General features: G+C 54.2%; 6 protein-coding genes across 6 annotated transcripts; 2 read left to right on the top strand and 4 right to left on the bottom strand.

Annotated features, from left to right (window-relative positions):
• Window positions 1-231: 231 nt before the first annotated feature.
• HMPREF1541_09504 (uncharacterized protein) lies at window positions 232-1,848 on the top strand (the record flags this gene model as incomplete). The annotated part of the gene is made up of 1 exon (XM_008714177.1): window positions 232-1,848. One exon carries the CDS (start codon window positions 232-234, stop codon window positions 1,846-1,848), a length of 1,617 nt encoding a protein of 538 aa, XP_008712399.1.
• Window positions 1,849-2,386: 538 nt separating this feature from the next.
• Window positions 2,387-2,629, bottom strand: HMPREF1541_09505 (uncharacterized protein; the record flags this gene model as incomplete). Its single annotated transcript, XM_008714178.1, has 1 exon — window positions 2,387-2,629. A coding segment is annotated over one exon (243 nt), but the record flags the coding sequence as incomplete, so codon positions are not given.
• A 514-nt stretch (window positions 2,630-3,143) lies between these two features.
• Window positions 3,144-5,539, top strand: HMPREF1541_09506 (uncharacterized protein; the record flags this gene model as incomplete). The annotated part of the gene is made up of 3 exons (XM_008714179.1): window positions 3,144-3,293; window positions 3,360-3,479; window positions 3,527-5,539. 3 exons carry the CDS (start codon window positions 3,144-3,146, stop codon window positions 5,537-5,539), a joined length of 2,283 nt encoding a protein of 760 aa, XP_008712401.1.
• Window positions 5,540-6,252: 713 nt separating this feature from the next.
• HMPREF1541_09507 (uncharacterized protein) lies at window positions 6,253-6,628 on the bottom strand (the record flags this gene model as incomplete). Its single annotated transcript, XM_008714180.1, has 2 exons — window positions 6,253-6,404; window positions 6,541-6,628. 2 exons carry the CDS (start codon window positions 6,626-6,628, stop codon window positions 6,253-6,255), a joined length of 240 nt encoding a protein of 79 aa, XP_008712402.1.
• An 879-nt stretch (window positions 6,629-7,507) lies between these two features.
• On the bottom strand, window positions 7,508-9,190 carry HMPREF1541_09508 (uncharacterized protein; the record flags this gene model as incomplete). Its single annotated transcript, XM_008714181.1, has 1 exon — window positions 7,508-9,190. The coding sequence occupies one exon, from the start codon at window positions 9,188-9,190 to the stop codon at window positions 7,508-7,510; it is 1,683 nt and encodes a 560-aa protein (XP_008712403.1).
• Window positions 9,191-9,688: 498 nt separating this feature from the next.
• Window positions 9,689-11,122, bottom strand: HMPREF1541_09509 (uncharacterized protein; the record flags this gene model as incomplete). Its single annotated transcript, XM_008714182.1, has 1 exon — window positions 9,689-11,122. One exon carries the CDS (start codon window positions 11,120-11,122, stop codon window positions 9,689-9,691), a length of 1,434 nt encoding a protein of 477 aa, XP_008712404.1.
• Window positions 11,123-12,615: the final 1,493 nt, after the last annotated feature.

Here is a 12,615-nt window from a genome sequence, read left to right on the forward strand (position 1 = left end):
GACTCGTGGTATTTGATGTGGTGCTCAAAGTATCCAACAAGTCCGCAGTCAAGACAAAACTGCTTTGGTGTGCGATAGATCGTCGCCAAGCCACTAGAAGCCGGCGGATTAACCATCTTCCGGAACCCGACCGCGCTGAGTCTGTCATTGAACTTTTGATGTCGGGCATGAGACTACGGGTTTTGCACAACAGAAGAGGCGTGGCCGGAACCAGTGCGTGATGGGGCTATCATGCTAACGGAGTCATTTATTGCTGCCGTGCTGGCAGCCAACAAGCCAGCACAGCATCTAGCCACGTCTTTGAAAGATGTCGGCATCTTTTTACACGAACTTCAACCCCAGCCGGTTCTCAGGCATGGCTATAAGAAGAGCTCGGTGCAGCCGCGATGCATGGCCGTGAGTAGATCGCACGTATTTACGGCACAAAGTGAGAAAGTCGTGGTCAACGTCTACAGTCGCGACAAGGGCAACCAGGAGGCCACCGTACCGTTTCCCGAGAAGATCACCAGCCTGGTGTACGCGGATGGTCCAGAGGTCTTGGTCATGGGGACTGAGGAGGGCAAGCTGATTCTGTGGGAGGTTGGCACTGGGAGGATCACTACGTCCTCGGCGTCTCATCTACAGGCAGTCTCCCAACTCTGCCTTACCCCCGACGATTACCACATCCTTTCAGCATCAACGGACTCGACAGTCCTCGTCTGGTCTTTGAGCAGTCTTTTGTCGTTTCAGGGAGCGTCTGAGTCTTATACAGAAGGTTCCGCCATGAAGACGCCCGTGGCCACGTTTTCGCAGCATCGAGATGCGATCACTGCTCTTGACTGTGGCCACTCGCGACCCAGTACGAATTTCGCAGTATCGGCATCGAGAGATGGAACCTGCCACATCTGGCACATCGAAACTTGCAGCATTTTGCGAACAGTCCTCTTACCGTCTGCGCCTACTTGTTTGACACTTGATCCAGCTGATCGCGCAATATACCTAGGCGACACATCTGGAAAGGTCACGAGTGTGGATCTTTTGTCGTTGGGCAAGACTGGCATGCCAAAGCCATCCGACACGTCATTGCCTGTCCAGGTAGGAGAAGAGGATCAGTGGACACCTGCGTCTGATCCTGGATCTTGTCACACCATTGCTCTCACATACGACGCCACAGCTTTGCTGTCCGGGCATGAAAACGGATCCATCCTCAAGTGGGACATTGCTAAGCGCAAGGTAGCGAACGATCTTGCCAAGTTGGGACAACCTGTGACCAATTTGCGAATGCTCGAGCCAGAAGGCCTTCAAAAGAAACATCAGCGTGCCTTCTCGGTGCCTGAAGTTGTCAAGCCGAGACTAGAGTTCAACGCTCGTCTGGAACATGGCACATCTGGGATTCCCGCCAACTACAAGCTTCACGCAGTGTTGACAGGTGCACCGATGGACCAGGAGGTGGTTGATGATCCATTCTCGGCTGCGATAACGTCAAACGGCTGGCCAGCATCATTGCTCGATGCGGCCATCCGAGCCATTGACGACGGCGCAGTTGCTGGCCCTTCGAACGGCATTAGCGTAAGTGCGATCAGGACCGAGCGCCTAGGGGAAGAAGTGGCCGAATTGAAAAAGACCCTGGCTGCATACAAAAAGACAGAGTTGGAGATGATGGAACGAAGTCTGGCGAGGATGAAACAGCGCGATGACATTGACCTTCAGCGACGTCAAGCTTATCATGATGCAATCAAGAGAGGAGAGGATAAGAAGACGGCCAATGCTGCGATGAATGCCGCTATGGAAGCGTCGAAAAAGGAACTGAAGGCTCTAGAGGTCGAGAGCGACGCGGAACCTTTCGAAGAGCCCGTGGATACGAGCTGAGCGAATTCACCCTGATTTGATACATCAGCGCTGCGATATTCTGATGCGTTGAAACGCATAGCAAAAGATCTGGCAACACACTGCCCCAGCATCTACTCACATGGCCAAAAATTCAGACGAATGGTGTTGGCATAGATTCCGAAGCCTGATGGCGGCTCGTCATAGTCGAGCAGGAACCCTTGTTCTGTTCCGTCGCTTCACACTGCGTCGTGCCATGGAGGATGCACCAAGTCTCTGTCAAGACCATGCAATGCTGCAGACAATAGCACGCAGTGCGTGAAGTCGTCGCGATTGCGGGGCGTATTTGCAGTTCGTGGGAGGTCACTCGCAGTGGCTCGTGTGCTTCATGAACGGAGGCAGAGGTGCTGACTCTCGTTCAGCATCGCCAGAGTTGCATCATAGTGTGCCCAACTCGATCTGCGGAGTTTCACACCAAGCTCGGTCTGCTCTTGCATACTGTACGTAGTCAGTCGCTGGCCGGGAAAAGAGGGGGGTCATGTACTAACAATCGTGTCGGCTTTCGATCGTTGTCACGCCAATACCTAATAAATAACAAGTTCTTGATAATCTTATGCTCCATGCCATTGTCGACGTCGGCGCGTTGCAGGAACCTCAGGGTATTGGTAAGTCTCTCGGGATCGAATGAAGATGACGGTTCCTCTCGAAAGGACCTTCGAAGGATGTCTCGCAGATTATATCGCGCAGGCCGAGAATATCTTATCGCTCGAAGGCCTCTTTTGTAGAGGCTTCGATAGGCTGACACAATCTCTTTGGTGCTCATCAGGTGCCTCTCCGTATGATGCCGTGTCAGTGACAAGCGAGTAATTACCGCGTCACCAACGTTGTCAGTCTAGAGCAAAGAGTGAGGCGCGTCTTAGGTAGGTTAGGCGGTGCCAAGGCGCCATCAAGCTGCAACAACTGCCGCCTGGACCAGCGCCACTTGACTACAACTTTGCGCCTGTTCAACCGCGCTCTGTCTCTCCCTCTTCTCCATCACGCACACCCTGCATTGAACTACCTGGAATACGGACTATTGACGCCAGGAAACTTGTGTTGAGAGTTGCGCTCGCGTATCTCGATCATCACTTGCGTTGTTACGACTCGCCATCGAGTCTGCCACGTCGCTGTTCTGTTGGCCACGCCTGCAGAAGCTTCGCCCCTTCCTCGAGAGGACTCGCATTCTGCTTTTCGTTCTGTATCACTAATGGCCAGCCGCAAATCCCTGGGTTGATTCTGTTGATTTCTTCTCCGGCGTCTGTTGCGTCTACTTGTTCTGTAGTACTCCGGGTCCCTCCATGGCACGTGTAACTCATCAGAAATCTGCCAAGCAGAATGGCGCTTCAGGTTCTACCAGAGGAGGTCAGATAGCGAAACAGCGCAACAACAAGAAACAGAAAGTCGTGGTGCAAAGCAGTGCCCAAGGCCAGAATGGCCCCAGCAGCGTGGTAAGCAAAACGAAATTGGCCGCTCGAGGTCACATCAAGGACAAACCCCGTGCTCATCCCCGTCAGCTCTCGTTCCACACCGAGCCACCTCCAGGATATACCTTCATACCCGCTGGCAACCCTCAGCTCACGAATGCGCTCAAAGAATTTGCAAAGAAGGAGAATCACAAGATCTTCTCAGTTTCAGTAAGTGATGTCCCTGCGCCCTTCCCCTCCTTCGCTAACGTTAACAGACCACACCTCATGCCACCCGCCATGAACTCTCTCGCGAAGTCCACCGTATTGGCTTTCATTTCCCTACTTCTGTTGTCGCACAGGTATGCAATCACTATGGCATCCGCTTGACCCGAGATGGGCGATTGATCGATGAGGACAAATCCGACAACCTTTTTATGAAGGTGTATCAGAAAGGCCAGCTCGTACTCGATGAAAAGGTCCAAGATCAAGTGACCATCAACACTGAGGCCAAAGAAACCATCAAAGATTTGTTCCCCAATATCCCGGATAAGGACCTGTTTAAAATCATCAAGACCGCATTTCAGCTTGGTGACGGCAAGGTTGGTACCGCTGATGAGATCCCCCTTCACCGCAGAGCAACGCTGTCTGTAGTCGCGCACATCCGCCACTGCTACACTGAATATGACCGACTCTTGCGGAGAATGCCCTATAACAATGCCCGGCATGAGGTTGAAGGAGAAACCCTGAAAATCCTTGTCGAGTGGAGGGGTGACGGCAAAGCCGCTGAAGGCGCCATCAACGATATCCTAGACGATGTAATTGTTATCTCGGACGAAGAGGCGAGCGACCCGGAGCCTGAAGGTGTTCAGCAAGTCCGTCACGACGATCTGAGAGTAGAGGAGCTTGATGGCAATGCCTACTGGCCGGCCCAAGCCCGCCCCATATCTCCAGCACGTGCCCCTCTTGGAGAAGTCCATTCGGGATACCGTTATCTGCCTCAGGCCGTGCAGCCGTACCGGCTCTCTGAAGCTGAGATTGCCGCCCGCGAACGCAATCGCGCTGCCAGATGGGAGCGAGCCCAACAAGAATATCGCCTCGGAATGTCCCAAGCCGGGCCCTCATACCAGAGAGTACTTATCCGCGAACCGTCTCCTGTGCGCCGTCTGATACCTATTGATGAACCACTACCAGGCAGAGCCATTGAGCGCGATCATCATGGATCCATGCTCCATCGCCCGCATGAAGTCGAGGTAGGCTTTCATCCAGCCAGCGTTCCCGAAATGCTTGCCGGAATCCACATCCCCGTTGCGTTCCAGTCTGACGGGTCTGACCTTGTACAGGTACTCTCTCGACCAGAGTCTCCCATGTATCCGCGCCCTGCCGGAGTCAGGTACGAAAGGATGGTGGATGATTTCAGACCTCCCCCTCCAGCCTTTCAGCCACAGTCCAGACCACCCACGCCTTCTGGAGGCAGGTATCGTCGACGCTCTGCAAGTCCTAGCGGAGGTGATGAAAACATTGTCCCTTCTATTGAAGGACCGAATGGTGGTTATTCGCCAAGTATTGCACGCCAAAACGAGGTTGCTCGAGCACGGAATCAGCAAGTCGCCGCAGGTTATCGCGATAGACGTGAACAGCCAGATCGCAGAGGCAGCCCGGTCAACTTCAACAACGCCGATGACACCAGATACCGCCGGACTGAAGGTGAGCTGGCCAACACCAATCCTTTTCACAGCACTCTTGACCGGCCGAGAGTGTTTCGAGACCTGTCTCCACGAGTTTCAGAAGCCGGAACTCGTCCTTTGGACCCGCAAGCAAGCGCCCGGCGCATTATCTTAGCAGCAGATGATTTGAGATATGACCACATACGCAGTCAACATCCACCTCGGCTCAATCCTTTCCAGGATCGTAACGCTCAAGAAGTGCGTCGCTTGGAGCCATTGCCACCGCCAGCGCCCTTCGAGATACTGCGGCGACCGAACCCGGAGACTCCTCCCAGACGGATATTGGAGCCAATTCCGGCCGACGACCCTTATTCGGATGCTGGACCTCAAAGATACCGAGAATACGTTCCTGCACCAGAGCCTTACTATACCTCTGCTCCTCCATCCACATATACACCGGCCGAGCGACGCGTGGTTTATGCTAATCCACCCGAGGACTACGTTATCGAGCGCCGTCACGGCAATGGCATGAATAACGTCATGCCTGTTTTTCCACCTTCAGTCCCAGCTAACGGCTTTGCCAGATATGAGCCGCTACCAGGAACGAACTACACGCGCCGCTAGGTGCCATATTCCCCGGTCTTGTACAGCGCCTGACTTTTGTCTGTTTTTTACCACTGGGCTTACCGAGCCCTTTTTTGTTGCCATGCTCTCAGCGTAGGCGTTGGCGGAGCATCTTGCATGTTCGAGAGTATGGCTGGCATGCCATTCTCGACCCGGAACGAATCAGACCTGTTCGACATGATCGAACAATGTATGAATGACGACGATACCCATCATTGGAGGGGTAGGCGAGGCACACTGGCCTCGCGTGTTTATGGCACGTCCAATTTAGGAGGCCCAATTGATGCTATCGCATAGTGAATCAATCGCTGCCAGGGACTTGTTCACATGGTTTGTTTGATCCATCACCAGGTAGCTTTTCTTGTCGATAGTACCGAACAGCACAACGGGCGGGAAGAGGAGAGCCATGTGCGTGCATTCACAGGCCATTTCTAGTGCCTCGTTCTTCAATCCTGTTCTAGCACTTTATTTTGTATTGTATGCGGCCGTCTTGAAAGTAGACCTCGCCTTCGATGCATCATAACCTTCCTTCAAAGAGTCCAATCCCACACCAGTCCAACAGGTGAACCACGCACAGACCTTGCCACAACCGTGCGGCATTAAACCCCTTAGGAGTCATCGCCCCTCCTCCTCTGCCCTTTCTCCCCCTTCTGCATGCCGCAGGTGTGTCTGCTGCTTGCTAGCACCCGCACCCGCACCTGTATACTTCACATCTACACCGGCTGCGCCACGCCATCGGCCTCGCCACTGTTGACGGCCTTGCCTGTCTTCTTGATCTTCTCCAGCACGGCCGCGTAGTCGACGCTCGCGTCTGTCACTATGTCGGCCGTTTGCGTGTCGAGGGAGACGGTGTAGGATTTGACGCCTGCGGGTGGGGGAAAAGCGGTGAGTTTGATGAAGGCTTTGAGAAGAGTGGGGGGGGAGACAGAAGTGTGTGAGTGAGAGGGAGAGAGGATGGGGGAATGGGAGGGAGCGGAATGGGAGGTGGTCAAGCCGCTTACCATCCATCTTCTTGAGCACGCGCTCCACGGCGCCGGAGCAGCCGCCGCAGGTCATGGTGACGTTGAACTTGTAGTTGTGTTCGGACATTTTCGGTCGCGGTGGCGGTGTGAATGTGTCACTGGCAGAACAGGAGGAATGAGAGCGCAAGAAGCGAAGATTGGTTGGTGATCAGTCGCTGGTGTGGCAGATGCGAAATGAGGACGTTGAAAGCAAACGCTGGCGGATTGCGGCGGACGTGGTAGCGGGGGGGGGTATGATGTTTCGGAGGAGGAATAGGCGCAGCAAGGATTGGTAATACGAGCAAAGTACCTGTTAGATAGGTACTATTCACGAGGGGGGGACAAGAAGAATGCTTTGTTTGCGCCAGGTCGGCAATGAGAATTAGATGATATATACAAGTACACTTTCAGGGGTCTACGAATCGAACATATTTATATATATCTTTTGAGTACCTACAGTAAACGATAGTAATCTCATCGGGCAAGCCTTAGTTGATTGCTCGAGGCCGCGAAACTTGCTCACGAAGGGCGGGACTGCGATTGAATTGGTAAGCTCTGCTCCCAGCCGGCGCCTCCAGGGGGGTTGTTTCACTGCCTGCGCCCGCCTTCACCGCCTTCACCGCTGCGATGGCGCAAGCGGGGCCAGAATGGTCCGAAAGGGTGAGAGTTTCGGGCGGGCGCTCGGGAATGGTTTGGTGAGTGGGTGGCAGCCTTGCTGTTGTCCTGCGTAGGCTCGCGATGTTTAGGCGGGCCATAGAAGGGATTGGCTGGAGCATAGTCTAGTCGTTGTCATGAATTATAGAGAACTTCTGACTGAGCACTTTATGATGATTGCTTTTCGGTCGATGAGAATACGCATCGATACCTGACCCCTGCTCGAGTGGTAACTGCTATCAACAAGTCTGCAGGGTATCCGGTCTGACCCTAAGAGCTCCGCCTGGTCAAGCTGTGCTCTGCACCGACAAGCTTACAACCGTGCAACCGCGTCTTTCTGACAATCCCAGATACTATCCCACACTTCCATGTACTTGTCCCACAGCTCATCTCTCACATCCTCGTCAACCGTACCATCTGGCCTCATAACTCTGAATCTCTTCTCTCCCTTGGCTCCCCATTGGATCTCCTTGCCCTCTAGGAAAGCACCGAAAGGCTCTAGGAATTTCTTGACATTCTTCTTGTCGTCCTCCGAGTAGCCCGCACGCCAGCCGCTGCACCACCATAGCGGCGTGTCGCCTGCATGGCACACGCCCAATTCCGGCCGTAGCCACGCATCCAGTCCTTTGGCGCGCCACTCGATGCGATACCGGTATAGGTTATCCTCTGGAAGCGGCGTGACACCCTCCGATCTCGGTGGATGCAGCAGGAGGTGTGCGAAACCTCGCTGTGGCACGTGCACCTGGCCTGCAGCTGTGATGGACGCGAAGATGTCCTCCCACTTCTGAGCATCGGTGGAGTCCTTGCTGGGTACCGGCCAGTGTGGGAGCAAGGCGTCGACGACAGGGCGAGGATAATAGTTGGCTAACTGCGTGAGAAGGCCTGGGTAGGAGGATGGGGGATTGACCAGGCGGTATAGGTTCAGTTCGTCGCGGACTTCACCGAGGAGGATGCGAATATTGTGGCGCGCGAGCTGGGTGGTGAACTGTCCGTTGTGTAAGGATGATAGGAAGGTGCTGGGAATAAAGGCGTCGTCCGTGCTGGAGCGGAAGGTGTGTGCTTTCAGCCGGGAGAGCGAGGCGATGAAGGCTGAAGAGGGCACATCTCGCAGCTTGGCGAGCTTCGTGGCGGAGGGGAGGGATGGATCGATGTTGTGAGCTGTGCAGAGTTCGTTGAATTGCGTTGTCAATGGTGTCGAGTTCGTGGGAGAGGGCTGGATGGCTACTGCATTGGACCAGAGGTAGATGCGCTTGATGAGTCGCTGAGAAGGAGGCAGGTGGGTGTCGTAGTAGAGCTGGAAGAAGGTACTGTTGGCCCCAGCGCTGAGGCCGCCGACTGAGATGTTGTTCGGATCACCTCCGAAATGGGTGATGTGTTTGGCCACGAACTCCAACGCTCTACGTTGGTCCCACAAACCAAAGTTAGAGGGCGAAGGATCTTCGTGTTGTGAAACCACGTCCTCGCCTCCCAGGAAGCCGAAAAGGTTCAGGCGGTAGGTCGGTGCGACGATGATCCGTGGGGTAGTCTCACGGAGCAGGTCGAACGGGTCATGGTCGTGCGACTGCATGGCGTTGCCAACTTGGAGCCAACCGCCATGGATGTGAAATTGAACGGGCCATCCATCTGCTGGGGGCGTGCCCGCGGGAATCCAAATATTGAGATACAAGCAATCTTCGGACTGCTCATTTGGGATTGGTGGTACCGCATTGGGATTCGGTAGCACAGCGGTGCTAGAGCCATAGACTGGCTGAGGGCATACTGGACCGAACTTGGTGTAATCGCCGGGCGAGCCAGACGGGTCGTTGAAGGTGAAGTGCGAGGGTAGTGGTTGAGGATGCCGCCATCTTAGCTTACCGACTGGTGGTAATGCGTATGGGATCTTGAGATATCGGCGCAGGACAGCTTTGCCAGATGGATCTCGTTGTTCAACACCGCTTAGCTTACCTAGGGGTGTCTCGAGCACATGAGGGTGCTCAGTCGAATGGGTTGCTCCCATTGTGGGGCTTCCAATTGTTGGGAGACCGAGGTCAAGGACGGCCCGTTGAAGATCTTGCAACGACAACGGCGGCAATGAAGAAGTCGATAGCTATATCAATCGGCCTGCATCGAGACGTTCGTACATTTCCGCGCCGAGATATGCCCCTGTTCGCAGTGACAGGCAAGACGTCGATGTGCGCGGAGTCGAGACAAGGCAAATATAAATGTCTTCCCCACACGAGGCGCGGGCGGTGAGTTCCGCTGGTGGCGCGGTACAATTGATGTTCGCGACCGGCAATTGATTTACTGCCTGTCACCGACTGGTTCCGCGCACGGAATGTTGCTTTTGCGCTAATGACAATGGCGACAATGATGTACTGAGTAACGCGGCGAGGCGCAACTGCTGGACAGACTCGTTCATGCAGGTACGGCCTTACACCACGGGATTGCCGTAAAGAGAATATAATCCACACCTCTCTCAAAGATGTCTGTTTGCCGCTAGATCTATGCGCATTCACTATAATTCTCCGTTCCCATCGTCGTCTCCGTCACCATCACCATCTGTAAGGTCTCCGTCTTCGTTAGCCATTCCATACAGCCTGCCTGTTTCCGATCCGAGTAGAGGATGGCGCTCCTTCTCGTGGCGCGAAAAATGACCAATAGCGGCCATCACAACCGCACTGAAGCCATGGATCATGACTGACCAGAGTACTACATACGATATAATGGGCCAGACCTCCTGAATCGTCTCTTCGTGATGATCGAGATCTTTGGGAGGATGGGGCAGCACAATCGAAGTTCCAGTTTCGAGACGTGCTCTGGCCTCCATAGCTAGGAATATCGCGGCCACACCCATCGGACCGAAATGCCCAGCAAAGAGTGCCTCGTGCCAAGTCCTGATCTCGGGAATGAACCTCTTCAGGGCCAGTATTGCCGGAAGGCGGCGGAACAAAAGTACCATAACTGCCACCAGTGTGAGACGACCAGCTGATAGATTGCCGTGGAACTTTTGCCAGGGAATAATACTTCCAAAGTAAACAAACATGGTAGAGTTGAGGAGGAGATCAATGATGCTTGGGAGTTTCATCTTATGCGTCTTTTCTGCGAACCACCCATCCCAGCAGAAGGCCTGACCGGCCGAGAAGCAGACCAGGAAATCATCCAGGCCGAGCGTCGAGCCCACTCCGACATTGAAGAAAGCCAGTAGGAAGTAGAAGACAAAGAGGGCTGATTCCTGAGTCATGTTCCTGGTTTCGGCGAATCTGAGGGCTCGATTGGCAGTGTAGCCAAGTAGAACTCCAATGGCAATGCCAACGCCGCACTGCCAAATGATGACGTTGAGGAACCATTCTTTGACGCCTTCGCCCGCTGATTTACTCAATGCGGCGTACAAGCCGGCGTAGATGAGTGGGAAAGCCGATCCGTCATTGCACCCCGACTCTGCTGACAGAATATGTCGGACTCTCTTTGGGATTCGCTGAGAGAACCTAGCCTCTCCAAGAACACTTGCCGACAGAACAGGATCCGTTGGTGTTAGACAGGCGGCCACAATGAGAGCGGTCTTAAACGAGACACCTAGTACAAAGTAGATGATAGCAGTGCAGACAAGCCAACCGAACACCATGTTGGGACCCAACAGCAAGCCTACTCCTCGCCAATGGTTCTTGATGTACTTGGGTGGCAGTTCAATGCCGGCGGTGAAGACTTGGACACCGATGACGACTCGCGTCAACTCCTGCGTGATGTTGTCGGCCCACCCCCATTCAAAAGGGTCGAGAACAGTCGCGGCTTGCGGACCAAAAGCGACGCCGGCTAGTGTTGCCAATGGTGGCTCCGACAGATGTGCTCGGTTGCGAATGAGCTCCGAAAACAGTGCATAGAGAATGAGGAAGAAGGACAGCAGTAGATAAGTCAAATGGCTTGTTGACGGTTCGATCTCTGGCCAAGTCATGGCGATAGCGGGATCTGGGGAAGCCTGATGCTATTGGGTGTTATTGTTAGAGGGATTGCAGCATACTAGTTGTCGAATTTCGGATACCCTTGCTGCTATCAAGTATCGGTAGTAGAAAGACACCCACCAACAGAGAAAGCGAACCCAAACGGCGAGTACAATTTTCACGTCGTCATCAACTTCTCAAAGTGAGATGTCAGAAGTTTTTCGATCTTCGATGGAGTTCAAAAGTCACGCGGAATCTGAGTCGCCTGTTCCTGCATCATCATAGGCAACGCTGTGGCTCACGGCGGGTGAGGCTGAGGCATGCGTTACCAGCCACACGGGATCGTGAGCATCACGCAACCGTCATGCAAGCGACGAAGATCTCTCCAATATTACGGAACATCGGCTTCCCAAGCATTTCCTTACGGAAAAAGGCAATGGCTCGGCGTATCAGATCAGTAGGGAATTGCCCAACTAGGTGCTCGGAGGTTGCAAGCGAGCGGTCAAAAGTTGGGTGAAAGTACGGTGTGCTGGACCGATTTACAGCCGTATGGATTAGAGTCTCTCTATTCTGATCGGGTGGTTATCAGCCGTGTCTCTGAATGATGAGGGGTAACAAAGAGAGTCCGAGAGCGAGGCAGCCACCAGTTGCGGTTCCGTGGTTGACAGGACAAGTCAGGTCAGCTGTAGGGCGCAGCAAAGGAGCGAGGTTGCCTTGAGCTTGACTCCTCGAGGCCGGTCGTAGTACTCCGTACCAGCGCACCAGGTCGCGTCGGGGCGATCTTCTCTCAAAATAACTTCGGCAGAACAAATCCCAATCCGCAGTCAGCGTCGCGGGTGGGTTTGCCAGCGAACGGATTGTGTTTGTCGACTGAGAGCAATCTCATTCGAACAACGTTGCGGGGACCTAGGTGGATGAATGAAATTATTGGTGCCCAAGAGGGGGGCACCTTGAGGTCGCAAGTGGTCCAGAACACAGATGAGCCCCCGAGGTGTGTAACACCGGTGAAAGAGGATCTTTGGGGAGTAGCTGGCCAGCCCAAGCAGCGCCCATGAGGTACAGGCCACTCCCCGGAGCACCCGGCCGGTGCCAGGCGTCTAAGGGCGCACTGGAATGTCGTTACGGGGGTGAAGAGCCGGCGAGCCTGGGCAAAAGTGGCGGATGGACCGCCAAGGCTATCAGGTGTCAACCGATCGCCCCAGGCGGCCCACCCATAACCGCAGCCAACTTGCACCCACTTGAGCCTGCACTGACTTGGCTGTACCAGTAGTGCCTGCAACTGCATCTGCACCTTCTCATCTCTATCCTCTTCCCTCCTCACCACTCCACCGATTGCGTACAACACCCCGTTTCCTTGACAAAAGCTCGTCGTCAGCACGACTCGTGAGGTCTTGCTCACTTGTCGTCAACATTCTGACACTACTTGCTTCTGTGAATCGACCCAAATCCGCCAAGGTTAGTCATCAGGCTGCTTTTCGTCACCCGTTCCTTGACTCGGCATCTCCGC

This window comes from Cyphellophora europaea (assembly GCF_000365145.1).
Source record: "Cyphellophora europaea CBS 101466 unplaced genomic scaffold supercont1.10, whole genome shotgun sequence".
NCBI lineage: Eukaryota > Fungi > Ascomycota > Eurotiomycetes > Chaetothyriales > Cyphellophoraceae > Cyphellophora > Cyphellophora europaea.